The sequence below is a fragment of the Bufo gargarizans genome, chromosome 2, assembly GCF_014858855.1.
Source record: "Bufo gargarizans isolate SCDJY-AF-19 chromosome 2, ASM1485885v1, whole genome shotgun sequence".
Taxonomy (NCBI): domain Eukaryota; kingdom Metazoa; phylum Chordata; class Amphibia; order Anura; family Bufonidae; genus Bufo; species Bufo gargarizans.
Window position 1 is genome coordinate 261,388,412 of NC_058081.1, and position 27,864 is coordinate 261,416,275.

At 44.7% G+C, this 27,864-nt stretch overlaps 1 protein-coding gene across 1 annotated transcript in view; it reads right to left on the reverse strand.

Moving 5' to 3' along the window:
• The window catches only part of MAPK11 (mitogen-activated protein kinase 11), a 36,914-nt gene extending 33,227 nt beyond the window's left edge, over nucleotides 1-3,687 (reverse strand). Inside the window, exon 1 of the mRNA XM_044280255.1 lies at nucleotides 3,492-3,687. Coding sequence (XP_044136190.1) covers nucleotides 3,492-3,604 — 113 coding nt within the window. The 5' untranslated portion in view covers nucleotides 3,605-3,687. The remainder of the gene's footprint in view (nucleotides 1-3,491) is intronic.
• Nucleotides 3,688-27,864: the final 24,177 nt, after the last annotated feature.

Sequence of the window (27,864 nt, forward strand, 5' to 3'; positions counted from 1 at the left end):
ACATGGGCCGATGGGACAGCCGATTGTCGGGAAGGTTCCTGACAGTCTGCTGCTTGCACAGTGAAGGAGATCGCTGCATTTACATGCAGCGATCTCCTTCACGGTATGAGGTCGCTATAGTGATCCCTCCTCCCCATACAGACCCATTGTTTCTGGCCGTTTTAGACCGCACGATCTGCTCCCCAGAAACAATGATTGGTGGGCGCGAATGACAGGATCACCCGATGAACAAGCTTCAGGTAATCGGCGGCACATTTAGATGGCCCGATTATCGGGAACAGTCGTTTCCAATAATCTGTCTGGTTATTGGTACATGGAAATCAAACATAAAAAAGCGATTTAAACACCAGGACATTTCCTTGAATACACCCTTTAAGCCGATGCATGAAAACCATTTCAATTCCCTGTGGAAAGATGAAATGCTTTATCTCCTGCTTGTTAAATCATTTTGTTATGTCCTGGTTAATAAGAAAACCTGCGTCCATGGACACATCTGCATTCATAAAGGGTTAATAAAAAACCACGTTGGTTTTGTATCTGCAGTAGCTATGCTTAGGTGGCTGGCCATTATAAGGCCACATCCCACGTGGAACATACATTTAATCTGCAGTGAAAAATCTGCCCGTTTTCCAGTGGGATTTGGACGGCTGGGTCTTTTATCGCAGAACGCACGGACGCTGTGAGCGTACTCCGTGACTAGTCATTCATGAATGTTTATCGCTGCCATAATAATCGTCTAGAAATGCAGGGAGGAGTATATCCATCCAACTGGAACGACTCGTTCCAAGACCTGAAATGCTCATAATTGATTATGCTATTAACCAAATTCCATAGCTCACTGGGGGTCATTTACTAATATTTGTAGACCAATTTATGAAACCTTTTTGTCGCATGGTCCTGTTTACGCTGTTATTTCCTCCTGGGTGTGGCGGGGGCCAGAACGTTGGCCTCTGCAAATTTACTAACATTTACACCTGGAAACAGCCGAAAATGTTTGTGAATAACTACTCCACGCAGGCGGACAAGAACTACTCCACAATTGCGGACAAGAACAGGCATATTCTATTAGTGTCAGCAATGTGCGGAACGCACATTGCCGCTTTCCGTGTTTTGCGGATCCGTGGCTCCGTGTATCCGCAAAACAGGTTGCGGACGTGTGAATGGAGCCCGACAGTACTATTAATCTTCTTTCCGCGTGCAGCCGACATTATCTCCTCAGTCCATCGAGACCCACAGAAATTTCAGTGAATATTCTGATGTCTTCCCGATAACACAAAATGATAGTTTATCATTTCCTTTCTATTCGGCCTCACGCACACGACCATTGTTTTGGTCCGCATCTGAGCCGCAGTTTTGGCTTCGCTTCAACATGGCCGCATGCGTTGCTCAGTTCCGTGGTCCTCAACAAAAAAAAATACAACCATTTTGCGGACAAGAATAGGCAGCTATATTAATGGCTGTCCGCGACACACACACGGACACCATCCGTGTTTTGCCGATCCGCAATTTGCGGACAGCAAAATACACAACGGTTGTGTGCATGAGCCCTTAGCTAACATATTTTCTTACTATACAAAATAGTATTAGGCTAGGTTCACACCTGAGCGTATTCGATAAGCGCTTTTTACAGGCGTTTCTGAGGCGTATTTTAGGGAGTTTTTGTATTTTGGAAACGCGCGTTTGTGTGATTAACCACAGAGGCATCCAATGAAAAACTGCCACAATACGCGAGACAATACGCCCCAAAGAAGCTCCTGTACTTCTTGGGGCGTAGGGCGTTTTACAGCACGTTCGTACGCGCTGTAAAACGCTCAGGTGAGAACCATGCCCATAGGGAAACATTGGTTTTTGCCTGTTGAGCGTTTTACAGCGCGTAGGAACACGCTGTAAAACTCTCGGGTGTGAACCAAGCCTTACTGGTGTGAGCCCTGGAACCAACAGGGCACACCAGTGCAAGAGCGTCTAGCCTTCCTTCAAACCTCATGACTGATGGAGTAGTCAGCAACGTCTCCTCTGAAGTAATGGGCTTTCTGGACGGCACGGCTTCTCCGTAGAAGGTATGGAGTGTCTGGTACAAGACATGGCGTACACGTCTGTATGGAAACACTCCTGTAAGTGGATGTCTCACCTGGGTTTTTAGCTGCAATAGATCAGGCGCTACTGAGAATTCAACGTAAAACCTATGGGACATTAGATAGCCGTCGGCTGAACCCTCACTCAACCAACAACTATCCCCAGCCTCCTCCATACACTCCTGCTTGTATCCTGAACGGGAGAGGGGAGTAAGTCACTGCCAAGCTCCCCAAGAATACAAGGCTCCCGAATTTACCCCAATGGGAGATGCCACATTCGATGTGACTGATGTGTGTGGCCAATATTCATCTAATGTGTATGACCTGCTTAAAGGGGTTGTACCACTAATATACCTACTTACCTGCTCCCCGGCACCTGCGTCACTCCTGATCCCCGCATCTCACCGTCGCACAGATCAAAACATCAGGTGACAGGGGGAGCAGCCAATAGCAGGCCGCCATGGGGCCAAGTCTCCCAAGCATTGAGGGTGACGCTAGGGATCAGGACCGATGCAGGTAGTATAATCTATATGAGGGGCCCGGGCATTGGGGGGGCATATTTTGTACATTGGACAACCCCTTCCCTGTAAGGTTCCCATACACAATAAAACAAAGTTGATCAAAATAAACAATTTCAACCAAAAACGATCGTTTGTTGGGTGAAATTTAACAACAGCAGGAGATTTTTTGCCAACATTTACACACCCCTTTCAAGGCTGGGGCGCGTGGCCCCGACATGCCCTCTCCACTCCCCAGTGGCAAGGATGCCATAAAAACATCACGCATGACAAAACATTGTCACATGACAGTTAATGAGATCCAAAAAGGGTCTTGCAAGTTTATTTATTTTTACTCCAAACTGCCGTTAGTAAATCCATTTGATAGCGGCTGTGTTTGGTATCGCGCTCGGCCCCATTCACTTTTCATGCAAGATCCTGCGCCCATACACTGGGACAACTGGCCCTGCACCGAGCCAATGCCCCAGGACCGAGCACATTACAGCAAGGCGACCACAGGGCACTATGATACAAAACCCATGGCGTAGAGCGCCTCATCAGACACAGCATAAAAGCCCCTCTGGTTGTGCGGTGACAATATGGACATAGCGGGTGCATTTATCTGTGCAAATTACTGGTGAAATTCAGCAGGAGGGATGGCATTCAAGCCCAGCACCATATTTATCAGCCCCCACTTTTCCTGACACTCAGGAAGCAGTAGTAAAAGGGGCAAGGCTTGCCAGCCAAAAAAACAACAACCATTCTAGTTTTCTCAGCAGTGCCAGCTTCTCATTCAAGTGAACCTGGCACACTACTAGAAGTGGTATAGACATGGAGGGGCTGCACACCTCGTGCCTAGAGATCCCCGGCTGCAGGGCCCCGGGGAGGAGGGGAAGCACTTGTCCCTGGCCCATACACCTACCAGACAGAGCCGTAGGCCCCGGAGCCCACCGGGGTGAGATGCTGGTACCGCTCCGGCACCTCCCACACCGTCTTGTTCAGCTCCTGCCGGTAAAATCCGCCGCGGCTGCTCATTTTGTGGAACCGGCAAACAGAGCTCTGACTGCCCGGGAGGAAGGAGGCGGGCGGAGGCGGAAGGAGGAGAGGTCTGGGCTGTGGGGGAGGAGAGGGGAGTCGGGTGGAGGGAGGTAACGTGGGTGACACACGGGGAAGCGCCTCAGCTCTGTGGTGACAGGACGCCTGTGTGTAATAACCTGTGCCGGGCTCACACCTGTTATTACAGAGGTCCTGCAGGCTAGGACATGGTGTAATAACCTGTGCCGGGCTCACACCTGTTATTACAGAGGTCCTGCAGGCTAGGACATGGTGTAATAACCTGTGCCGGGCTCACACCTGTTATTACAGAGGTCCTGTAGGTAGGACATGGTGTAATAACCTGTGCCGGGCTCACACCTGTTATTACAGAGGTCCTATAGGTAGGACATGGTGTAATAACCTGTGCCGGGCTCACACCTGTTATTACAGATGTCCTGTAGGCTAGGACGTGGTGTGTAATAACCTGTGCAGGGCTCACACCTGTTATTACAGAAGTCCTGTAGGTAGGACATGGTGTAATAACCTGTGCCGGGCTCACACCTGTTATTACAGAGGTCCTGTAGGTAGGACATGGTGTAATAACCTGTGCCGGGCTCACACCTGTTATTACAGATGTCCTGTAGGCTAGGACATGGTGTAATAACCTGTGCCAGGCTCACACCTGTTATTACAGAGGTCCTGTAGGTAGGATATGGTGTGTAATAACCTGTGCTGGGCTCACACCTGTTATTACAGAGGTCCTATAGGTAGGACATGGTGTAATAACCTGTGCCGGGCTCACACCTGTTATTACAGATGTCCTGTAGGCTAGGACATGGTGTAATAACCTGTGCCGGGCTCACACCTGTTATTACAGAGGTCCTGTAGGTAGGACATGGTGTAATAACCTGTGCCGGGCTCACACCTGTTATTACAGATGTCCTGTAGGCTAGGACATGGTGTAATAACCTGTGCCAGGCTCACACCTGTTATTACAGAGGTCCTGTAGGTAGGATATGGTGTGTAATAACCTGTGCTGGGCTCACACCTGTTATTACAGAGGTCCTGTAGGTAGGACATGGTGTAATAACCTGTGCCGGGCTCACACCTGTTATTACAGAGGTCCTGTAGGTAGGATATGGTGTGTAATAACCTGTGCTGGGCTCACACCTGTTATTACAGAGGTCCTGTAGGTAGGACATGGTGTAATAACCTGTGCCAGGCTCACACCTGTTATTATAGAGATCCTGTAGGCTAGGACGTGGTGTGTAATAACCTGTGCCGGGCTCACACCTGTTATTACAGATGTCCTGTAGGCTAGGACATGGTGTAATAACCTGTGCCGGGCTCACACCTGTTATTACAGAGGTCCTGTAGGTAGGACATGGTGTAATAACCTGTGCCAGGCTCACACCTGTTATTACAGAGGTCCTGTAGGTAGGACATGGTGTAATAACCTGTGCCGGGCTCACACCTGTTATTACAGAGGTCCTGTAGGCTAGGATGTGGTGTGTAATAACCTGTGCCGGGCTCACACCTGTTATTATAGAGATCCTGTAGGCTAGGACGTGGTGTGTAATAACCTGTGCCGGGCTCACACCTGTTATTACAGATGTCCTGTAGGCTAGGACATGGTGTAATAACCTGTGCCGGGCTCACACCTGTTATTACAGAGGTCCTATAGGTAGGACATGGTGTAATAACCTGTGCCAGGCTCACACCTGTTATTACAGAGGTCCTGTAGGTAGGACATGGTGTAATAACCTGTGCCGGGCTCACACCTGTTATTACAGAGGTCCTGTAGGCTAGGATGTGGTGTGTAATAACCTGTGCCGGGCTCACACCTGTTATTATAGAGATCCTGTAGGCTAGGACGTGGTGTGTAATAACCTGTGCCGGGCTCACACCTGTTATTACAGAGGTCGTGTAGGCTAGGACATGGTGTGTAATAACCTGTGCCGGGCTCACACCTGTTATTACGGAGGTCCTGTAGGCTAGGACATGGTGTAATAACCTGTGCCGGGCTCACACCTGTTATTACAGAGGTCCTGTAGGTAGGACATGGTGTAATAACCTGTGCCGGGCTCACATCTGTTATTACAGAGGTCCTGTAGGCTAGGACATGGTGTAATAACCTGTGCCAGGCTCACACCTGTTATTACAGAGGTCCTGTAGGCTAGGACATGGTGTAATAACCTGTGCCAGGCTCACACCTGTTATTACAGAGGTCCTATAGGTAGGACATGGTGTAATAACCTGTGCCGGGCTCACACCTGTTATTACAGAGGTCCTATAGGTAGGACATGGTGTAATAACCTGTGCCGGGCTCACACCTGTTATTACAGAGGTCTTGTAGGCTAGGACATGGTGTGTAATAACCTGTGCCAGGCTCACACCTGTTATTACAGAGGTCCTGTAGGCTAGGACATGGTGTAATAACCTGTGCCAGGCTCACACCTGTTATTACAGAGGTCCTGTAGGCTAGGACATGGTGTGTAATAACCTGTGCCGGGCTCACACCTGTTATTACAGAGGTCCTGTAGGCTAGGACATGGTGTAATAACCTGTGCCAGGCTCACACCTGTTATTACAGAGGTCCTGTAGGCTAGGACATGGTGTGTAATAACCTGTGCCGGGCTCACACCTGTTATTACAGAGGTCCTGTAGGCTAAGACATGGTGTGTAATAACCTGTGCCAGGCTCACATCTGTTATTATAGAGATCCTGTAGGCTAGGACGTGGTGTGTAATAACCTGTGCCGGGCTCACACCTGTTATTACAGAGGTCCTGTAGGCTAGGACATGGTGTGTAATAACCTGTGCCGGGCTCACACCTGTTATTAAAGAGGTCCTGTAGGCTAGGACGTGGTGTGTAATAACCTGTGCAGGGCTCACACCTGTTATTACAGAGGTCCTGTAGGCTAGGACATGGTGTAATAACCTGTGCCGGGCTCACACCTGTTATTACAGAGGTCCTGTAGGCTAGGACATGGTGTAATAACTTGTGCCGGGCTCACACCTGTTATTACAGAGGTCGTGTAGGCTAGGACATGGTGTGTAATAACCTGTGCCAGGCTCACACCTGTTATTATAGAGATCCTGTAGGCTAGGACGTGGTGTGTAATAACCTGTGCCGGGCTCACATCTGTTATTACAGAAGTCCTGTAGGCTAGGACATGGTGTGTAATAACCTGTGCCGGGCTCACACCTGTTATTAAAGAGGTCCTGTAGGCTAGGACGTGGTATGTAATAACCTGTGCAGGGCTCACACCTGTTATTACAGAGGTCCTGTAGGCTAGGACATGGTGTAATAACCTGTGCCGGGCTCACACCTGTTATTACAGAGGTCCTGTAGGTAGGATATGGTGTGTAATAAGCTGTGCCGGGCTCACACCTGTTATTACAGAGGTCCTGTAGGCTAGGACATGGTGTGTAATAACCAGTGCCAGGCTCACACCTGTTATTACAGAGGTCCTGCAGGCTAGGACATGGTGCAATAACCTGTGCCGGGCTCACACCTGTTATTACAGAGGTCCTGTAGGCTAGGACATGGTGTGTAATAACCTGTGCCGGGCTCACACCTGTTATTACAGAGGTCCTGTAGGCTAGGACATGGTGTGTAATAACCTGTGCCGGACTCACACCTGTTATTACAGAGGTCCTATAGGCTAGGACATGGTGTGTAATAACCTGTGCCAGGCTCACACCTGTTATTACAGAGGTCCTGTAGGCTAGGACATGGTGTAATAACCTGTGCCGGGCTCACACCTGTTATTACAGAGGTCCTATAGGCTAGGACATGGTGTGTAATAACCTGTGCAGGGCTCACACCTGTTATTACAGAGGTCCTGTAGGCTAGGACATGGTGTAATAACCTGTGCTGGGCTCACACCTGTTATTACAGAGGTCCTGTAGGCTAGGACATGGTGTGTAATAACCTGTGCCAGGCTCACACCTGTTATTACAGAGGTCCTGTAGGCTAGGACATGGTGTAATATCCTGTGCCAGGCTCACACCTGTTATTACAGAGGTCCTGCAGGCTAGGACATGGTGCAATAACCTGTGCCGGGCTCACACCTGTTATTACAGAGGTCCTGTAGGCTAGGACATGGTGTGTAATAACCAGTGCCAGGCTCACACCTGTTATTACAGAGGTCCTGCAGGCTAGGACATGGTGCAATAACCTGTGCCGGGCTCACACCTGTTATTACAGAGGTCCTGTAGGCTAGGACATGGTGTAATAACCTGTGCTGGGCTCACACCTGTTATTACAGAGGTCCTGTAGGCTAGGACATGGTGTGTAATAACCTGTGCCGGGCTCACACCTGTTATTACAGAGGTCCTGTAGGCTAGGACATGGTGTGTAATAACCTGTGCCGGGCTCACACCTGTTATTACAGAGGTCCTGTAGGTAGGATATGGTGTGTAATAACCTGTGCTGGGCTCACACCTGTTATTACAGAGGTCCTGTAGGCTAGGACATGGTGTAATAACCTGTGCTGGGCTCACACCTGTTATTACAGAGGTCCTGTAGGCTAGGACATGGTGTGTAATAACCTGTGCCGGGCTCACACCTGTTATTACAGAGGTCCTGTAGGTAGGATATGGTGTGTAATAACCTGTGCTGGGCTCACACCTGTTATTACAGAGGTCCTGTAGGCTAGGACATGGTGTAATAACCTGTGCTGGGCTCACACCTGTTATTACAGAGGTCCTGTAGGCTAGGACATGGTGTGTAATAACCTGTGCCGGGCTCACACCTGTTATTACAGAGGTCCTGTAGGCTAGGACATGGTGTGTGTACTTCTGCCATATTCCCCTTAGAGACCACCCTATGTTCTGCTGTATGTGTGGGGCACAGAAAAAGAGCCATAGAAGTTGATTGTCTGCATATTATAGATTGTAAGCTCTTGTGAGCAGGGCCCTCACTCCTGGTGTTTCAGTTGTATATTAGCCACTTACGTTGTGATGTCTTTTGTTTTGTACATGAACCCCTTGATTGTAAAGCGCTGCGGAATATGGTGGCGCTATATAAATAAAGATAATTATTATTTTTAGGGCTCATGAACATGGCTGTATAATGGCTCCACAATAGGCCTCCCATAGAAGGTAATGAGCTCTCTACTATACCTCCATATGCCTCCCATCATATTGAGGCTCCATATGTATCTGGCATTGGATGACACAAGCGCCTGACGTTCAGCACCGGGACGTCATCTGCGGCACCTTCTGGGGACAGAGGGAAGGAGCAGGAGAGGTCAGTAGTATGAACTTCTCATCTGAGGTCTGGAAGCAGTGATACGCAGTGTCCTTTTCCTGCCACCAGTTTTGCCACTCAAGACCAATGAGTTGTCAGGGAAGGCAGTTTCAATGGAACCTCAGCCAGGGGCGTTGCTAGGGTCTCAAAAGATCTGGGGCCCAAGCCCAAATGCATATGGCCCAATTCTCTAAGTCGAACAACTGTTCCCCTCCCCTGCAAACACTAGCACTGAAGACATTTTACTGTACTTGCTATACAGCAGCATGTACCTCTCACATCCAGGACCTCCGAGGATGTTTCCTCTGATGTAGATCTTCTCTGCCATCATCTTCTCCCTTCGGTCCAGACACTTCTCTCAGCCGACCCATCTCTGCAGAGTGTAACCTCTCACTTTTCTGTACCCCCAAATACTATCTTGAAGAAAAATGAGTGCCATACAGATAATCTTCTACATAGTAATAGTGCTCCTCATAGGCCGACCAATAGTAATTCCCTTCTAGAATACCCTCATTAGTAATACTACCCCCTACAGTGACCCCAACAGTGATAGTGCTCCCCAAGAGTGTAGAAGAGCCGTCCAGTATTAATAATACCCTTACAGAGCCTCCAGTAGAAATAAGGCCCCCTATCGTTCCCCAAGTGGCAATAAATCTCTCTACAGCCCCTCAGTAGTAATATGGCCCCTATAGTGCTTTTAGTAGAAATAATGCAGATCTGTAAGTCTCTCCTATAGAGACCCCAGTAGTAGTAAGAACACCTAATGTCACCTGGATTTAAAATGCCCCCCAGTGCCCCCAGTATTTATAATGCCCCCTACTGTAATAATGCTCACCCTGAAGTGCCCCAGTATTGATATCACCCCCTACTGTTATAATGCCCCTACAGTGCCCCCAGTATTTATATCGCCCCCTACTGTTATAATGCCCCTACAGTGCCCCCAGTATTTATATTAGCCCCTACTGTTATGAGGCTCGCTCTGAAGTGTGTAACAATGGCAGCTGGCAGCCGCCAGCGTGCAGCGCATCCTGCTATGTACCTCAGTTGAACTGCACACAAGGCTCCTCTTCTCCGCTGCAGGCTCCGGACCCCGCAGGCGGCGACAGCTTCAGTGGCATCTTGTAGGAGCCGCACACGTCCTGTTTCTTTAAGGGTTCGTGCACTCCCCTGATTCTGCCTTCTCTACAATCCCGGCCAGACACCACCTTTATAAGGGTCCCCCCCCCCTCCTTCCTGTGACGCCTGAGCAATATTGTAGTTTTCTACAGCGAAGGTTCCAGCTCGTAGTTCCTGTGTTGTTATCCTGCTTCCGACCTTAGCTCCTCCGCCCCTCCACCATATAGTCCCATGTAAATACCATCACACTATCTCTCCAGCCCCTCAAATATACAGTCCCATGTAAATAACATCACCTCCTCCCTGGCCGCCTTCAACATACAGTCCCGTGTAAAGAACATGACCCCCTCCCCAGCCATCTTCAACATATAGTCTCATGTAAAGAACATCACCCCTCCCCAGCCACCGTCAACATACAGTCCCATCAACTCCTTAATATTCTGTCCCATGTAAATAACATAATTCCGCCAGACACCTTCAACATACAGTCTCATGTAAATAAAATCACCCCCTCCCCAACCACCGCCATCTTGCAGTCCCATGTAAATAACATTACCCCTCAACATTTAGTCCCATGTAAATAACATCACCGTGCCCCAGCCACCTCCAACATGCATTCCCATGTAAATAACCGCCTCCTCAACTTTCAGTCCCATGTAAATAACATCACTCCACCCCACTGTCCCATGTAAATAACTTTCCTCCCTTCAGCCCTAACATACAGTCTCCCAGCATTCCTCTGCCTCTCCCTTCACTTACCTCTCTTCATGTAGCAGACCTCACCACAGCTTCTTCCCAGGACTTCTCTTCACTGCTGTGCCGTCCTCTCCTGCACTGGTCACATAAAGGTGACATCATCCCAGGTCCTTTTCAGCTACTGCATTAAGAACTGATCACATGGACTGTGATGTCATCACAGGTCCTTCAGCTCTTGTAGGGCATTAGATTCATTAGATTCAATTGTATTGCCATCCTGAGGACGTAGCTGAGTTGTAGCCATCTGGCAGACCTCAGTAACCATCCACCTAAAGGAAAGTGAAAGAGCCTCAACCTTTCTCAGCAGGCCCAAATCCTCCTCACTGCACTCACCACAAGGCGCTCCACTCCTCCGCAACCTGTGTGGCACAACAATACAGCGTCTGAATGTGTGACCCCAGCCAAGCCACGTGCCCATCACCACTGTCCTAAAGGTGCACAAAAATACAGTGGCTGCTATTAAATGCATGTAAAGGTAGATTTACATTGTACATGCAGCAATCACCTCCACAGTATGACGAGGGATCATTATTTTGATTGCTCGTCCTCATTGAGCTGCACTGTTTCTGGGTAGATCACAGTTTAGATGGCACACTCTGCTGCTCAGAAATGATCATTTACTTGCAAGCACGGGCAGATTGTCAGGAACGAGTGCTCATAGGAATGTATAGGCCCCCTAGGGAGTTGAGCTTGGGGGACACATGGGGGCAATGACACCATTAGTTTAGGTTAGTGTTGTGTTTCTCTCTTCCTCTCCTGTCCCTGTTTACCCACTCTTTCTTTTATTTATTTTTTACTTAGATTTTATTACGTTTTTGTGAATGTTTTTGTCTTTCAATGACAAATTACAGCAATGTAACAAACATGAGTACATAAAAAAGGAGAAAATGAAAAAAAATAGTATTTTGAAGAAAGGAAACTTCAGTTCACGTCTATAAAGGCAGTAGCGGTAGGAGTCCCAGGGCTGCCAAACCTTTAAGAACTTGTCCACTGTATCCCGCTGGATGGCCACCAAATATTCTGCAGATCCAAGTTTACAGGTGTGATCTAGAGGGAGAAATGGAGCACTTCCAGAACAGGGCAAGGAGGCACTTAGCGGCCTGTAGGATATGGAGGAGCAGCCTGGTGCTCGTACCCTAGCGCCTCACTTATCGCATTCAATAGAAGTACCATAGGGCCCTTCAATATACACATTTAGCATTTCCTGAGCCACCCGTTTCACCTGCATCCAGTAGGGTACCCCTGCTCTTTCTTTTAGGTTTACCTCAAAAGATTTTCATGAATCACGTTATTATCCGGTTTGATGTGGTTTTGTCACAACCAGACAGCTGAGAAGCTCTGACAGAAGCCTTTCAGAACCTCCTCCTTGAGTTTTCTTGGTTTTGGTTTTCAGTTCCTCATCTCGTTAGCCTCTCTCAGCTGTCATGTAGTTGGACTGATTGCATCCCTTTAAATTCCTCCCCATAATGCATTAGTGTGCGGTTTATACAGCTTCCTGGAGTGTGTGTGCATGCTGATCCTATTTCCCAGTCTTCTACAAGTTAAGTGTTGTACATTAATTAGTGATTTTCTGTTTGCTGGATCCCAGGTGACCCTGACTCCCTCCGTGTCTAGTGTAGGGAGCCGGTGGTCATGTCCCTTCACTATTGTAGGGTGTTCAGGTGTTATATAGTCGAGGTACGAGGATATGCGATCGTCCACCATTGGGATAATCGCATAGGCTGAGCAGTAAGGGAGAGAGCCAGGTCTGATGCAGGGGTCTCCCTTTTGTTCCTTAGTTTTGGATCCAGTGAGTCATATATTCATTTTGCATTGTCTTGTTTCCTGTACACCTTCCGTGACATTATAAACCGCCAAAACCGTCTCAAGCATGGATCCGGTTTCACTTCTGACTGAACGCTTCCAGGGTCTTTCATTGGAGGTAGCTGATCTCCGTAAGACTCTTTCTCAGTTTCTAGTGACCGGTTCAGCTTGCGTTCATGGAGTTTGTTCTGAGCCTAAAATCTCACTCCCGGATACGTTCTCCGGGGGTAGTGAGAATTTTGTGCGTTTCAGAGAGGCTTGCAAACTCCATTTTCGCCTTCTTCCCCATTCCTCTGGTGATGAGGAACGGAGGGTGGGGATCATTATATCGCTGATCAGGGGTAACGCTCAGTCGTGGGCCTTTTCGCTGCCGGTGGGGGCACGGCCCCTCCGTTCAGTGGATGAATTCTTTTTAGCCCTGGGTCAGATATATGATGATCTGGATCGTATTGCTCTGGCTGAGTCTAGACTACGTCTGTTATGCCAGGGTAAACAATCCGCAGAGATATACTGCTCAGAATTTCGGAGATGGGCAGCTGATACTGGTTGGAATGATGCTGCACTCCGAAGTCAATTTTGCCATGGTCTTTCAGAGGGATTGAAAGATGCATTTGCCTTTCATGAGAGGCCCATCTCCTTGGACTCTGCTATGTCTCAGGCCGTTCGTATTGACAGGCGTCTTAGAGAGAGAGGAGAGATCTCTCCTTCCTGTCATACTCAGTCCCAGGACAGTGCAGCGGTCTCATTCTGTGCGCAGGGGTCTCAGTCGCTGTCAGCCCCTTCTGAGCAGGAGCCCATGCAGCTGGGGTTGATTGCCTCTGACAATAGAAGATTCAGCCCGCATGGGAAGGTTTGTTTTTGTTGTGGAGGTATAAATCATTTGGCAAATGTTTGTCCCTCTAGGAGATTCAGGCAGTTTTCTGGGAGTAATAAAGAAACAAAAAGGAAAAAATCTTTTAAAAATGTTCCATCTGTTACTATTGGCAGGGTTGAGGCGGAAATTGAAGGTTTTCCGTTTGCTTGTAGTTCCCGTTTTGTCCTGCCTGCCAGGGTGGCGCTAGAGAGCAAGAACATTTTTTGTGAGATTTTTGTAGATAGTGGAGCAGCTGTCAATCTCATTGATAATCATTTTGCGATAACTCATGGTTTCCAGGTGTGCACTTTGGGAAAGGATATTCCTGTTTTTGCTATTGATTCCGCTGCACTTTCTCAGAAATCATTAAAGGGCATAGTTCACAATATTCGTTTAATTGTGAGTGATGCTCATGTTGAGGATGTGTCATGTTTCGTCCTTAGCGGATTACCTACTCCTCTTGTGTTGGGGCTACCCTGGCTCACTAAACATAACCCCACCATTGATTGGCAAGCGAGGCAAATAAATGGTTGGAGTGACTTTTGCAGAGAGAATTGCCTCACGACATCTGTTTCTGAGGTTTCTACTAAGACTGTACCACCTTTTCTCTCTGAATTTTCAGATGTCTTCTCTGAGAGTGGAGTTCAGGATTTGCCCCCGCACAGGGAGTACGATTGCCCTATTAATCTCATCCCAGGCGCCAAGCTGCCTAAATCTCGTTTATACAATCTTTCCCAACCTGAAAGGGTCGCTATGCGTGCTTATATCTCGGAGAGTCTGAGAAAAGGACACATACGACCCTCAAAGTCACCTGTTGCCGCTGGTTTTTTCTTTGTTAAGAAAAAAGATGGTTCTTTAAGACCTTGTCTGGATTTCAGGGAGCTGAACAGTATCACTATTCGTGACCCTTATCCGCTTCCTCTGATCCCGGACCTGTTTAACCAGATTGTTGGGGCTAAAGTCTTTTCCAAATTAGATCTAAGAGGGGCATACAACCTGGTCAGGGTCAGAGAAGGAGACAAATGGAAGACGGCCTTCAATACCCCTGAGGGCCATTTTGAGAATTTGGTTATGCCTTTTGGTTTGATGAATGCCCCTAGCCGTTTTTCTGCATTTCGTGAACAGCATTTTTTATCATTTAATGGGAAAATTTGTATTAGTGTATTTGCATGACATTTTGATTTCTTCTCCTGATTTCAAAACGCATAAGGAACACTTACGTCAGGTCTTGCTCATCCTGCGGGAGAATAAATTATATGCGAAACTGGAAAAATGTGTGTTTGCGGTTCCAGAAATTCAATTTCTGGGGTTTCTTCTCTCCGCTTCTGGTTTTCGCATGGACCCCGAGAAGGTCCGCGCTGTGCTTGAGTGGGAGCTTCCTGAGAATCAGAAGGCGCTGATGCGTTTTATGGGCTTTGCCAATTATTACAGGAAGTTTATTTTGAATTATTCCTCTATTGGTAAACCACTCACTGATATGACCAGAAAGGGGGTAGATTTTTCTTTCTGGTCGGTAGAGGCGCGTAAGGCCTTTTCTAATATCAAGGAGAGTTTTGCTTCCGCTCCCATCTTGGTACAACCTGATATTTCTCTACCCTTCATAGTTGAGGTTGATGCTTCTGAGGTGGGTGTGGGTGCGGTCTTGTCTCAGGGTTCCTCTCCTGCCAAATGGCGACCGTGTGCCTTTTTCTTGATAAAAACTCTCCTCCGCAGAGAGAAATTACGATGTGGGAGATAGGGAATTGTTGGCCATCAAGTTGGCTTTTGAGGAATGGCGCCATTGGCTAGAGGGAGCCAGACACCCTATTACCGTGTTTACTGACCATAAAAATCTGGCCTACTTGGAGTCAGCCAAGCGTCTGAACCCGAGACAGGCCAGATGGTCTTTGTTCTTTTCAAGGTTTAATTTTGTTGTCACGTTCCGCCCTGGGGTTAAGAATGTGAAGGCAGATGCCCTGTCACGTTGTTTTCCGGGAGGTGGGAATCTTGAAGACCCGGGTCCCATTTTGGCTGAAGGTGTGGTGGTCTCTGCTCTTTTTCCTGAATTGGAGGCAGAGGTGCAGGCAGCCCAGTCAGAGGCTCCTGATCTTTGTCCTCCTGAGAGGTTGTTTGTGCCTCTCGCTTTAAGATTTTTAAGGAACACCACGATACGGTCCTTGCTGGGCACCCGGGGGCAAGAGCCACAGTGGATCTCATCGCTCGGAGATTCTGGTGGCCTGCGCTTCGTAAGTCGGTTGAGGGTTTTGTGGCAGCCTGCGAGACTTGCGCTCGTGCCAAAGTCCCTCATTCACGGCCATCAGGTCCTCTCCTTCCCTTACCCATTCCTTCCCGTCCTTGGACACATCTGTCCATGGACTTCATAACGGACCTGCCTCGTTCCTCGGGGAAGACTGTGATTCTGGTGGTGGTGGACCGTTTTAGCAAAATGGTGCATTTCATCCCTTTTCCTGGTTTGCCTAATGCTAAGACGCTGGCGCAGGCATTTATTGATCACATTGTCAAATTGCATGGTATTCCTTCAGACATAGTCTCTGATAGGGGCACGCAGTTTGTTTCTAGATTCTGGAAGGCTTTCTGTTCTCGCTTGGGGGTTCGGTTGTCATTCTCTTCTGCTTTCCACCCGCAGTCGAATGGCCAGACAGAGCGCGTCAATCAGAATCTGGAGACATATCTGCGCTGTTTTGTGGCGGAGAATCAGGAGGATTGGTGTTCTTTTTTTGTCCCTTGCTGAGTTTGCTTTAAATAACCGTCGTCAGGAGTCCTCTGATAAGTCACCATTTTTTGGTGCATATGGGTTTCATCCGCAGTTTGGGACTTTCTCGGGAGAGGGGTCTTCTGGTTTACCTGATGAGGACAGATTCTCCTCGTCTTTGTCATCTATTTGGCAAAAGATTCAGGATAATCTAAAGAGCATGAGTGAGAGATATAAGCGTGTGGCAGATAAGAGACATGTGCCTGGTCCGGACCTGAATGTTGGTGATCTGGTGTGGTTGTCTACCAAGAATATCAAATTGAAGGTTCCCTCCTGGAAGTTGGGTCCTAGGTTTATTGGGCCTTACAAAATCCTGTCTGTCATCAATCCTGTTGCCTACCGTCTTGATCTTCCTCAGACTTGGAAGATCCATAATGTTTTTCATAAGTCCTTATTAAAACCTTATGTTCAACCCATTGTACCCTAGCCTTTGCCTCCTCCTCCGATTATGGTTGATGGGAATCTTGAATTTCAGGTCTCTAGGATTGTGGATTCTCGTCTTGTCCGCGGTTCTCTCAAGTACCTCGTTCATTGGGAGGGTTATGGTCCTGAGGAGAGGATGTGGGTCCCAGTGACGGACATTAAGGCCACTCATCTCATCAGGGCTTTCCATAGGTCCCATCCTGAGAAGGTGGGCTCTGAGTGTCCGGAGTCCACTCGTAGAGGGAGGGGTACTGTCACAACCAGACAGCTGAGAAGCTCTGACAGAAGCCTTTCAGAACCTCCTCCTTGAGTTTTCTTGGTTTTGGTTTTCAGTTCCTCATCTCGTTAGCCTCTCTCAGCTGTCATGTAGTTGGACTGATTGCATCCCTTTAAATTCCTCCCCATAATGCATTAGTGTGTGGTTTATACAGCTTCCTGGAGTGTGTGTGCATGCTGATCCTATTTCCCAGTCTTCTACAAGTTAAGTGTTGTACATTAATTAGTGATTTTCTGTTTGCTGGATCCCAGGTGACCCTGACTCCCTCCGTGTCTAGTGTAGGGAGCCGGTGGTCGTGTCCCTTCACTATTGTAGGGTGTTCAGGTGTTATATAGTCGAGGTACGAGGATATGCGATCGTCCACCATTGGGATAATCGCATAGGCTGAGCAGTAAGGGAGAGAGCCAGGTCTGATGCAGGGGTCTCCCTTTTGTTCCTTAGTTTTGGATCCAGTGAGTCATATATTCATTTTGCATTGTCTTGTTTCCTGTACACCTTCGGTGACAGGTTTACAGAACTCGTGCATGAAGGTTCGCCCCAAGTCAAGATCCCCTCCTGATTGGATGTACAGCGCTCACAGCGGGAAAAATTCCTCTTTAAATTGCAGGGCCACTTCATGGCCAGTTGAAGAGGACCGGATCGTTACCTCTTCCTATAAATTTTCTCCCTTTTTTTTGTTTTTGTCCCTTTGCTTTATTAGTGGATTTTGGTGATTAATTGAGGATTTCGAATGGTACATTAATTAAGTCGGATGTTTTTAATTATTTATGAAATTATTTAATTTATTCATGGTGTTGTATTTTAAGGTTACCCATTATAAAGCATTGCAGACATTTTAATTCCATAAGAGGTTGTCATGTCTTTTATTAATGTACTAGCAGAAGGAACCAGCTTCGCACGGGTATATTTAATCTATTTAATTTAATGTTTGTGTGTGTCGTTAAAAGATATCAACAGTTTTCCCCAGAACAGTGACCTCTACACAACCACGCCCCTTTAACAGTCAACTCCACAGTCCCCCACCCCTTAACACTGACCCCCCACAGTGCCCCGCCACTTTAAAATGGGGCCTCCATAGCAGCCCACCCCCTTAACTTTGACCTTCGCAGCAGCCCGCCCCTTTAACAGTGAGTTTTACAGAACCCCACTCCCTTGACAGTGACCTCCTCAGGGGCCCGCCCCTTTAACACTGACCTCCACAATACCATGCTGCCTTAACAGTGACCTCCACAGCAGTTGCCCCTTTAATAGTGGCCTCTCCCCCTTTAACAGTGACCTCCACAGCGGCCTTCACCCTTAACAGTAACATCCACAGTGAACTCCTCTTTAACAGTGACCTCCACAGTGCCCTGCCCCTTTAATGCTAGGGCTACACGACGACCTGTGTCACGCAACATTTTGTCTCAACAATTTTTATAATGATAGGCTATGGTGTCGCACTGCGACATGTGACATGCTGGACTGTGACACGACAGTCACAAAAAATCCATCCAAGATGGATTTTTCTGCGACTGTCGCGTCGCAGTCGCAGCATGTCACAAGTCGCAGTGCAACACCATAGACTTTCATTATAAATACTGTCGTGGGACATCAATGTCGCACGACACATGTAGCAGTGTAGTTGTGCCCTATGTGTCGTGCGACACATCGTTGTGTAGCCCTAGCTTAAAGCTGATCTACAGCAGTAAAGAAAAATGGCTGGTCTACAGCAGTAAAAAAACCTGGAGTAAAACTGTGTGTTTGTGGAGACTAAGGGCCTGCAAGCTTCTTTTGGCTGATAAGGGACATGTGACCGTGTGTATGGCAGTTGGGATATGAAGAGAAAGAATTGCAGGCTTGTATTGGCTAATGCAGGTAATTTTGGGGGAATATCTCAGGAACAGTATGTCCTAGAGAGGTGTGACCCCCACAAAAGTTCTTTCCAGGTAGCAAGGGATGTGTATACCAAGTTTCGTTGAAATCGATTTGCGTTTTTGAGTGATTGCGGAAAATACATAGATACACATATATATATATATATATATATATATATATATATATAAAACCTTCTTTACACATATAGATTTATTATTATGCAGTTATTAAGTGTTGGAATTTTAAGGGTGTCATTTGCAATGGACGGTTAGGCCCGCATCTGGGGTATCCCTTACCCTTTAAGAGGTTTTTACGATAAATGTCCCTCTGTTAGAGTCGTTGTGACGGCAGTGGCATTGCTGCAACGAGGACCTGGAGTCCCCTTTAAGTAGATGAAATAAGTGTAGATACCCAGATGTAGGATTGCCAGAGTGGTGTACAGTGACCTAAAATCTCCCTGAAGGAGTTGGATGCACATGTCACAGTGCTCCTACCTGGATATCCTTGGATCCCAGACGTGGTTGTCCGAAGCAGTGATAAAAGGGGTGGTTAACTTGGATGGTGAGTCCAGACTTTTCTTAACGTTAAACACAGCTTTACTTTGCATAAACTTGCATCAAGGAACAATCTCCCAACTCTGTCTAGGTCATGAGCAGATTTTGGCATGAAAATGGAAGGCAAACACAATCAGCTCTGCTACATCTGTACTCTCTCAGCTCTGCTATGTTGGCTGGGTTAAATAGGAACTTTTCCTCTCCTGCTGGAACTTGGTTTTCAGTAGTCTGTCTCTTACTTTAATCCTAGGAACTTCTTCCTGGCCTCAAGCTTACTTAGCTTGGCTTTAGGCAATGCAAGCCCAGGAGGGGACACACAACCATGTAGAACTCACAGGCAGGAACGAGGCCTGCTTCTTCCCCAGGGAGGGGATCCTCGAGGCACACCCTGTCCCCAGGAGGGGTAGGCTGGAACTGGCTCCTAACTAATCTCCTCCCTCTCTAGAGAGGGCTAGAATGGAAAGACAAGTTCCATTCTATGTAAACTAGCACTGCCAATGTTGCCGCCCGCCATCTGCTGGTGAACCAGCAACATTACAACAGTAATTCTCAAGGAAATACATTCACACATATTGCAGGACATGATATTAGATGTACAAAATGACACAGTATTCACCATTTAGGATAGTGGGGCCCAAAAGAGGTGGTAATGCCACTCTGGAGTATTACACATTTGCCTTCATGTTTGTTCCGAATAATATCGCACCATCTAAATCTACCTTTACACTGTACATACAATCCACTGTCCAGCATAACATGTTTAGCATAGCATATTACAGGCTGCATAGAATAACGGCGGAGCACTGAGGGGCCGGAGTAGCTCTTGGAGCACCTTTTTTTCTATGCCCCTGAGTGCTAAGTACTTTCCCCTCTTGAATACGGTTTAAGAGATCCGCTCACCTCTGTAACCCTCAGGGTAGGTGCACCAAACAAGATTTGAGATCACCCCTCAAAAAAGTGGTTAAATTGTAAATTAAGTATGGATGGGCACTCATATAAGGAGGTATAGGACACACTTTAATATTAAAATAATTGATAATAAAAAATACAGTTCATACATAAAAATATTCTATTGAATACTACACATTCCTGGCTTTAAACTGAAGCTGGCAGTCCAAACAGCCAAATTGTGTAACTGATGGTTACTCCTGGTTACAGGAAAAACCAAAGGCTGTTCGGACGGCAAGTTCCTGCCAAGTCAGGCAAAATGATTATACAAAATACGTATAAAAGATGCTTAACACATTTGGCTAAACAGAATAAAAATTCGTTCAGTATAGTCCTATATGGGGGGAAGCAAAAATAAATAAATGCTTAGTTGACACTGAGTATAATCTCAATGGGTTTTTAACCTGCGTCCTGAGATGTTATTTGACATATGTAGCAATCTCTATAGGAAAGATGGACTTCCTTCTTTAACTGTGGCTATATTTGTATCAAAGTTCTGTCTTTAAGTGTAGATGATATTTCTCCTCTTATTGCTTGGATATGGTAGTTTAACAAGCTTAACCCACTATGTGGGCTTACCTTCACCTGCGTGCCTCTGTTCGTTTGGTGGGTTTGCGGTCCACAGTATATGCCGGCGTCCCGGCTCTGAAGTTCACCGCGTCCCACGTGTTTCTCAGCTGGCTTGCAGGGTTTGAGTCAGTAGGAGGATCACCCGACGCAGGTTAGTGACGTCTCAGGTTTTCTGTCCTTACGGAATGAGACCGTTCTTTTTTCTTTCTTTATTCTTTGTAGTGCACTCTTTATTCATAGGTCATCTGTAATTCAGGGTATTCCGCCAGACGCGTTTCGAGGAGACGCTGTCCTCTTCCTCAGTGGCATACCCCAAATCTTACAACGGTCTCTATTTATAATGACTTTCGGTCTATTTCAAAACCCGATCTGGATTCTAATTGTGTCTCAAAGGAAACCCCGGTCTGGATCTATTTTCTTGTTCCATATTTTATTTGCGTTTTTATTGCGGTTCTTTTCATCAAGTTACTTTCTTAGTCTTTCTTATATATTTGAATAGTAGGCTATTAAACATCACCTCAACATAATTTCTCATACAATTTTTTCATAAATTTTTCTTCCTATTTACCCATATACAGGTTTTTCTTTTCTTCACATATCATTAAAAATCAATCAGCATTTACTAAAAATCATTATTTAAACAAATTCAATTAAGATGAATAAATATATGCGAATTTTGCAGCCTTGATATTTCCTCTTTATTAGCAGGTACCCGCAGATACATTTATAAGAAAAAACGCATATGTGATTTTATTGCGTTTTTTTGGGAGACTGCCCAAATTTTAGTACTTATGCTATTCTTGGGATTCTCAGATTGTTCAAATTTATAAGGAGCCAATTCAAATATTTCATACATTAATTTTCTTAAATATCTTTCATCCTCTCTCTTAAATATGGATATAGAAGGGGAAGGGTGGCCTGTGTGGGGTGGAGGGAGAGTTGCAGTGCTGGAAAACAGCCAAACTTGCAACTCTCCATCAACGCCCACACAGAACACCCATGTCTATAAAAAGCTGAATATTTCTAATTCGGCATTTAAGCCTCTTGGTAACATGCTACCGAATTCATAAATTTTTCTCGATTCTGCCCGCGATAGTCTTTCGATTTGGTTGCCTCCCCGCCAATGTTTCTCAACCTTCTCCAGTGCCATAAAGGAGAGACCCCTAGGGTCTTGATTGTGTGCATCCTTGAAGTGTCTGGATAGCGAATGTTTGTCATAACCTTTACTGATATTATTCAGGTGTTCTGCTATCCTGACCTTCAAGGTGCGTTTGGTTCTCCCTATGTATTGTTTTTGACAAGGGCACTGGACTAGATATATAACATTATTAGAATTACAGGTGAGAAAATGTTTGATTGTCATTGAGTGGGAGTTCTGTGTAGAGACAACTGATGTAGTTTTTCTCGGGAATTTAGTTTTTTTACATCCCATGCATTTTCCACATCGGAAAAAGCCTTTAGGTTGCAACCAGTTGGTAACCATACTTTTTTTACGTCTATCTTTCACTGAAGGGGCTACTTGAATCCCTAAATTTGGGGCCCTTGAGTAAATTATTTTCGGTGTTAAAGGCAAAAGCATCCCTATTGTTTTGTCATTATATAAATGGTGCCAATGTGCCTTTATAATATGTTCAACCTGTCTTGCCTGAATATTGTATGGCAGAATAATCCGAAAGCTTAAATCTTCCTCCTGTTTTGTTTTTTGAGTTGGCTGAAAAAAGGTGTTCCTATCCAAATTTTTTACTTTCTCGAGGGCATCATTTATAATGGATTCTGGGTATTCCTTTTCCTTGAATTGCTCCCTCATAACATTTGCTTCCTCTACAAATGTATCATCTTCCGTGCAATTCCGTTTCAACCTTCGGAATTGGCCGAAAGGGACATTTGTAAGCCACCTTGGTAGGTGGCAACTTGTAAAGGGAATATACCCATTTTTTGCTGTGGGCTTGTGGAATGTATTGCATCTATATTTATTTTCTTTACATGTAATCGCAATATCCAAAAACTCTATTTTTTCACTTCCAAAATTGGAGGTGAATTTTAAATTATTATCATTAACATTAATCTTTTTGATAAAGTTTTCAAGATCTTCTCTTGTTCCACCCCAAATAAAAATAATATCATCTATATACCTCCGCCATAGGACCAGGTCTGCCCCCAGTTTGGGATCAATATTCTTAGTCTCCCAATGCGACAAAAATAAATTGGCATAACTGGGGGCAAACCTGGTACCCATGGCGGTGCCTCTCTTCTGTAGGTAAAATTGATCGGAAAATAAAAAATAATTATGATGTAGGATATAATCCACTCCTTCCAGTACATAATCAATCTGCTTCCCATTCCACAATTTATTTTTGGATAATTGTTCCCTTAGGGCTGATATGCCCTGATCATGATTTATTATGGTATAGAGGGACTGGATGTCCAGGGTACCCATAATCCAATGGTCCAGGACATGCAGTTCCTCCAGAATACCAATAATTTCGGTTGTGTCCCGTATATAGGATCTAATTTTTCTTACTTCAGGTTGAAGCAGAGTATCTATGTATTTTGACAGATTTACAGTTAAGGATCCAATTCCCGAAATAATAGGGCGACCTGGTGGGTCCACAATATTTTTGTGGACTTTTGGCAAGCAATAAAATATGGGTAGTCTCCCTTGTGTATTCATAATGAAATCAAATTCTTGTTGTGTTAATATATTTTCTTCTAATCCTTTTTTGCAGTAAAGGGAAAGGGACCGTCTAAAATCCTCCATTGGATCTCTTTTCAATGGCATGTAGGTGGTTAAATCCGCTAACTGTCTGAGGCATTCTACATTGTATTGTTCCTCTCCCCAGATCACTATGGCTCCTCCCTTATCTGCCGGGCGGATGACTACTTTTTCATTTTTTTGTAATTCTCTTATAGCCTTTATTTCCCCATTTGTTAAATTATTTCTATACCCTTTTTTTATTTTTAATTTCTCTAGATCCACTTCTACACTTTTTTGAAATGTGGCCATCTCTGGGCCAATTTCAGTTCTTGGGAATTTCTTTGATTTATTTTTTAGTTGTGTATGGATATAGGGATCTTTTGATGGTATTCCTAAAATTGGTGGGTTTTTAATGAAATATTTTTTTAAACAAATTTTTCGAATGAACTTTTGAATACCTATATAGGTATCAAATTTATTCAAGGTAGCCGACGGCGCAAATTTTAGGCCTTTGTTTAAAAGTGTAATTTGAGCACTAGTAAGATTAACTGTGCTCAGATTTATAATATTATCATTTAGTTTTAATGGTGATTTCTGTGATCTCTTTCTCTGGGATCTTCGGGTCTTCCTCTTCTTTGGTGGTTTTCCCTGTATTGATAATTCTCCCGTGTGTTCCCTAGATCGTGATTCTCTTGTATATCTCGTGTCCACCTCTCGTGTGTTGGGTGTCCTTGATTTCTCTGGCCTTGTGGTACCCTGTGTCTCAGATTGTAGGGCGTTCTGTATATGTGAGGTGTTGTCTTCTTGTGATCTACTTGTTGTGGGGGTCTTTGTTTTAGTCGTGGTGAATGGTGAGGGGGGGTGTGGTCTAAAAAAGAATTGTCGGCTAAAGTTTCGTATCTATTTTGTGTCGGTATATTATATCTTTTTGATTCCTTTTGTTCACGAATTATTGTATGGGGATTCTCTTCTATATATTCTTCTCTACTATGTTCTTTCTCATCTTTTTTAGTATTATTTCTATATTTATTTCTTTTTTTTACTATAATTTCTTGTTCGGTTTTATCCAGGCTTTTATGTAATCTTTCTTGCCACATTTCATATGTCTGATCTTTTGGGAGTTTATCAATTTTTGTTTTTAATCTCATTATTTTTTCGGATACGCTATCCAAAAGGATAGTTCTCCTTTTAATAATTAATTCCATAAGCGCTCGAGATTGTATGTGTAATAAATCTTCCCATTCTCTATTGAAATCCTCACCCATTAGGTCTTGTGCTGGGGTTTTTGACAATTGCAACCCTTTTGGTACTTTATCATGATCCAAATATAATTTTAGGGAACGAATTTCCCAAATTTGTCTCAATTTTTTGTGTAATAGGTCCTCCAATTCTCGGAAGGATTCAGCTGTAGATATTCCTTCCTGATCATTATCTTTACCCTCTATATTTTCAAAGCTGTAATTTTCTGCCTTAAGTTGTTTCGTTTCCATATAACTCCATATATCCATGATGGGTGCAGAGGGAGCTTGATCTCCGTGGGTGATTAAATAGACAAATTGAATACGGTTTAAGAGATCCGCTCACCTCTGTAACCCTCAGGGTAGGTGCACCAAACAAGATTTGAGATCACCCCTCAAAAAGTGGTTAAATTGTAAATTAAGTATGGATGGGCACTCATATAAGGAGGTATAGGACACACTTTAATATTAAAATAATTGATAATAAAAAATACAGTTCATACATAAAAAATATTCTATTGAATACTACACATTCCTGGCTTTAAACTGAAGCTGGCAGTCCAAACAGCCAAATTGTGTAACTGATGGTTACTCCTGGTTACAGGAAAAACCAAAGGCTGTTCGGACGGCAAGTTCCTGCCAAGTCAGGCAAAATGATTATACAAAATACGTATAAAAGATGCTTAACACATTTGGCTAAACAGAATAAAATTCGTTCAGTATAGTCCTATATGGGGGGAAGCAAAAATAAATAAATGCTTAGTTGACACTGAGTATAATCTCAATGGGTTTTTAACCTGCGTCCTGAGATGTTATTTGACATATGTAGCAATCTCTATAGGAAAGATGGACTTCCTTCTTTAACTGTTGCTATATTTGTATCAAAGTTCTGTCTTTAAATGTAGATGATATTTCTCCTCTTATTGCTTGGATGTGGTAGTTTAACAAGCTTAACCCACTATGTGGGCTTACCTTCACCTGCGTGCCTCTGTTCGTTTGGTGGGTTTGCGGTCCACAGTATATGCCGGCGTCCCGGCTCTGAAGTTCACCGCGTCCCACGTGTTTCTCAGCTGGCTTGCAGGGTTTGAGTCAGTAGGAGGATCACCCGACGCAGGTTAGTGACGTCTCAGGTTTTCTGTCCTTACGGAATGAGACCGTTCTTTTTTCTTTCTTTATTCTTTGTAGTGCACTCTTTATTCATAGGTCATCTGTAATTCAGGGTATTCCGCCAGACGCGTTTCGAGGAGACGCTGTCCTCTTCCTCAGTGGCATACCCCAAATCTTACAACGGTCTCTATTTATAATGACTTATATATCCATATTTAAGAGAGAGGATGAAAGATATTTAAGAAAATTAATGTATGAAATATTTGAATTGGCTCCTTATAAATTTGAACAATCTGAGAATCCCAAGAATAGCATAAGTACTAAAATTTGGGCAGTCTCCCAAAAAAACGCAATAAAATCACATATGTGTTTTTTCTTATAAATGTATCTGCGGGTACCTGCTAATAAAGAGGAAATATCAAGGCTGTAAAATTCGCATATATTTATTCATCTTAATTGAATTTGTTTAAATAATGATTTTTAGTAAATGCTGATTGATTTTTAATGATATGTGAAGAAAAGAAAAACCTGTATATGGGTAAATAGGAAGAAAAATTTATGAAAAAATTGTATGAGAAATTATGTTGAGGTGATGTTTAATAGCCTACTATTCAAATATATAAGAAAGACTAAGAAAGTAACTTGATGAAAAGAACCGCAATAAAAACGCAAATAAAATATGGAACAAGAAAATAGATCCAGACCGGGGTTTCCTTTGAGACACAATTAGAATCCAGATCGGGTTTTGAAATAGACCGAAAGTCATTATAAATAGAGACCGTTGTAAGATTTGGGGTATGCCACTGAGGAAGAGGACAGCGTCTCCTCGAAACGCGTCTGGCGGAATACCCTGAATTACAGATGACCTATGAATAAAGAGTGCACTACAAAGAATAAAGAAAGAAAAAAGAACGGTCTCATTCCGTAAGGACAGAAAACCTGAGACGTCACTAACCTGCGTCGGGTGATCCTCCTACTGACTCAAACCCTGCAAGCCAGCTGAGAAACACGTGGGACGCGGTGAACTTCAGAGCCGGGACGCCGGCATATACTGTGGACCGCAAACCCACCAAACGAACAGAGGCACGCAGGTGAAGGTAAGCCCACATAGTGGGTTAAGCTTGTTAAACTACCACATCCAAGCAATAAGAGGAGAAATATCATCTACATTTAAAGACAGAACTTTGATACAAATATAGCAACAGTTAAAGAAGGAAGTCCATCTTTCCTATAGAGATTGCTACATATGTCAAATAACATCTCAGGACGCAGGTTAAAAACCCATTGAGATTATACTCAGTGTCAACTAAGCATTTATTTATTTTTGCTTCCCCCCATATAGGACTATACTGAACGAATTTTTATTCTGTTTAGCCAAATGTGTTAAGCATCTTTTATACGTATTTTGTATAATCATTTTGCCTGACTTGGCAGGAACTTGCCGTCCGAACAGCCTTTGGTTTTTCCTGTAACCAGGAGTAACCATCAGTTACACAATTTGGCTGTTTGGACTGCCAGCTTCAGTTTAAAGCCAGGAATGTGTAGTATTCAATAGAATATTTTTATGTATGAACTGTATTTTTTATTATCAATTATTTTAATATTAAAGTGTGTCCTATACCTCCTTATATGAGTGCCCATCCATACTTAATTTACAATTTAACCACTTTTTTGAGGGGTGATCTCAAATCTTGTTTGGTGCACCTACCCTGAGGGTTACAGAGGTGAGCGGATCTCTTAAACCGTATTCAATTTGTCTATTTAATCACCCACGGAGATCAAGCTCCCTCTGCACCCATCATGGATATATGGAGTTATATGGAAACGAAACAACTTAAGGCAGAAAATTACAGCTTTGAAAATATAGAGGGTAAAGATAATGATCAGGAAGGAATATCTACAGCTGAATCCTTCCGAGAATTGGAGGACCTATTACACAAAAAATTGAGACAAATTTGGGAAATTCGTTCCCTAAAATTATATTTGGATCATGATAAAGTACCAAAAGGGTTGCAATTGTCAAAAACCCCAGCACAAGACCTAATGGGTGAGGATTTC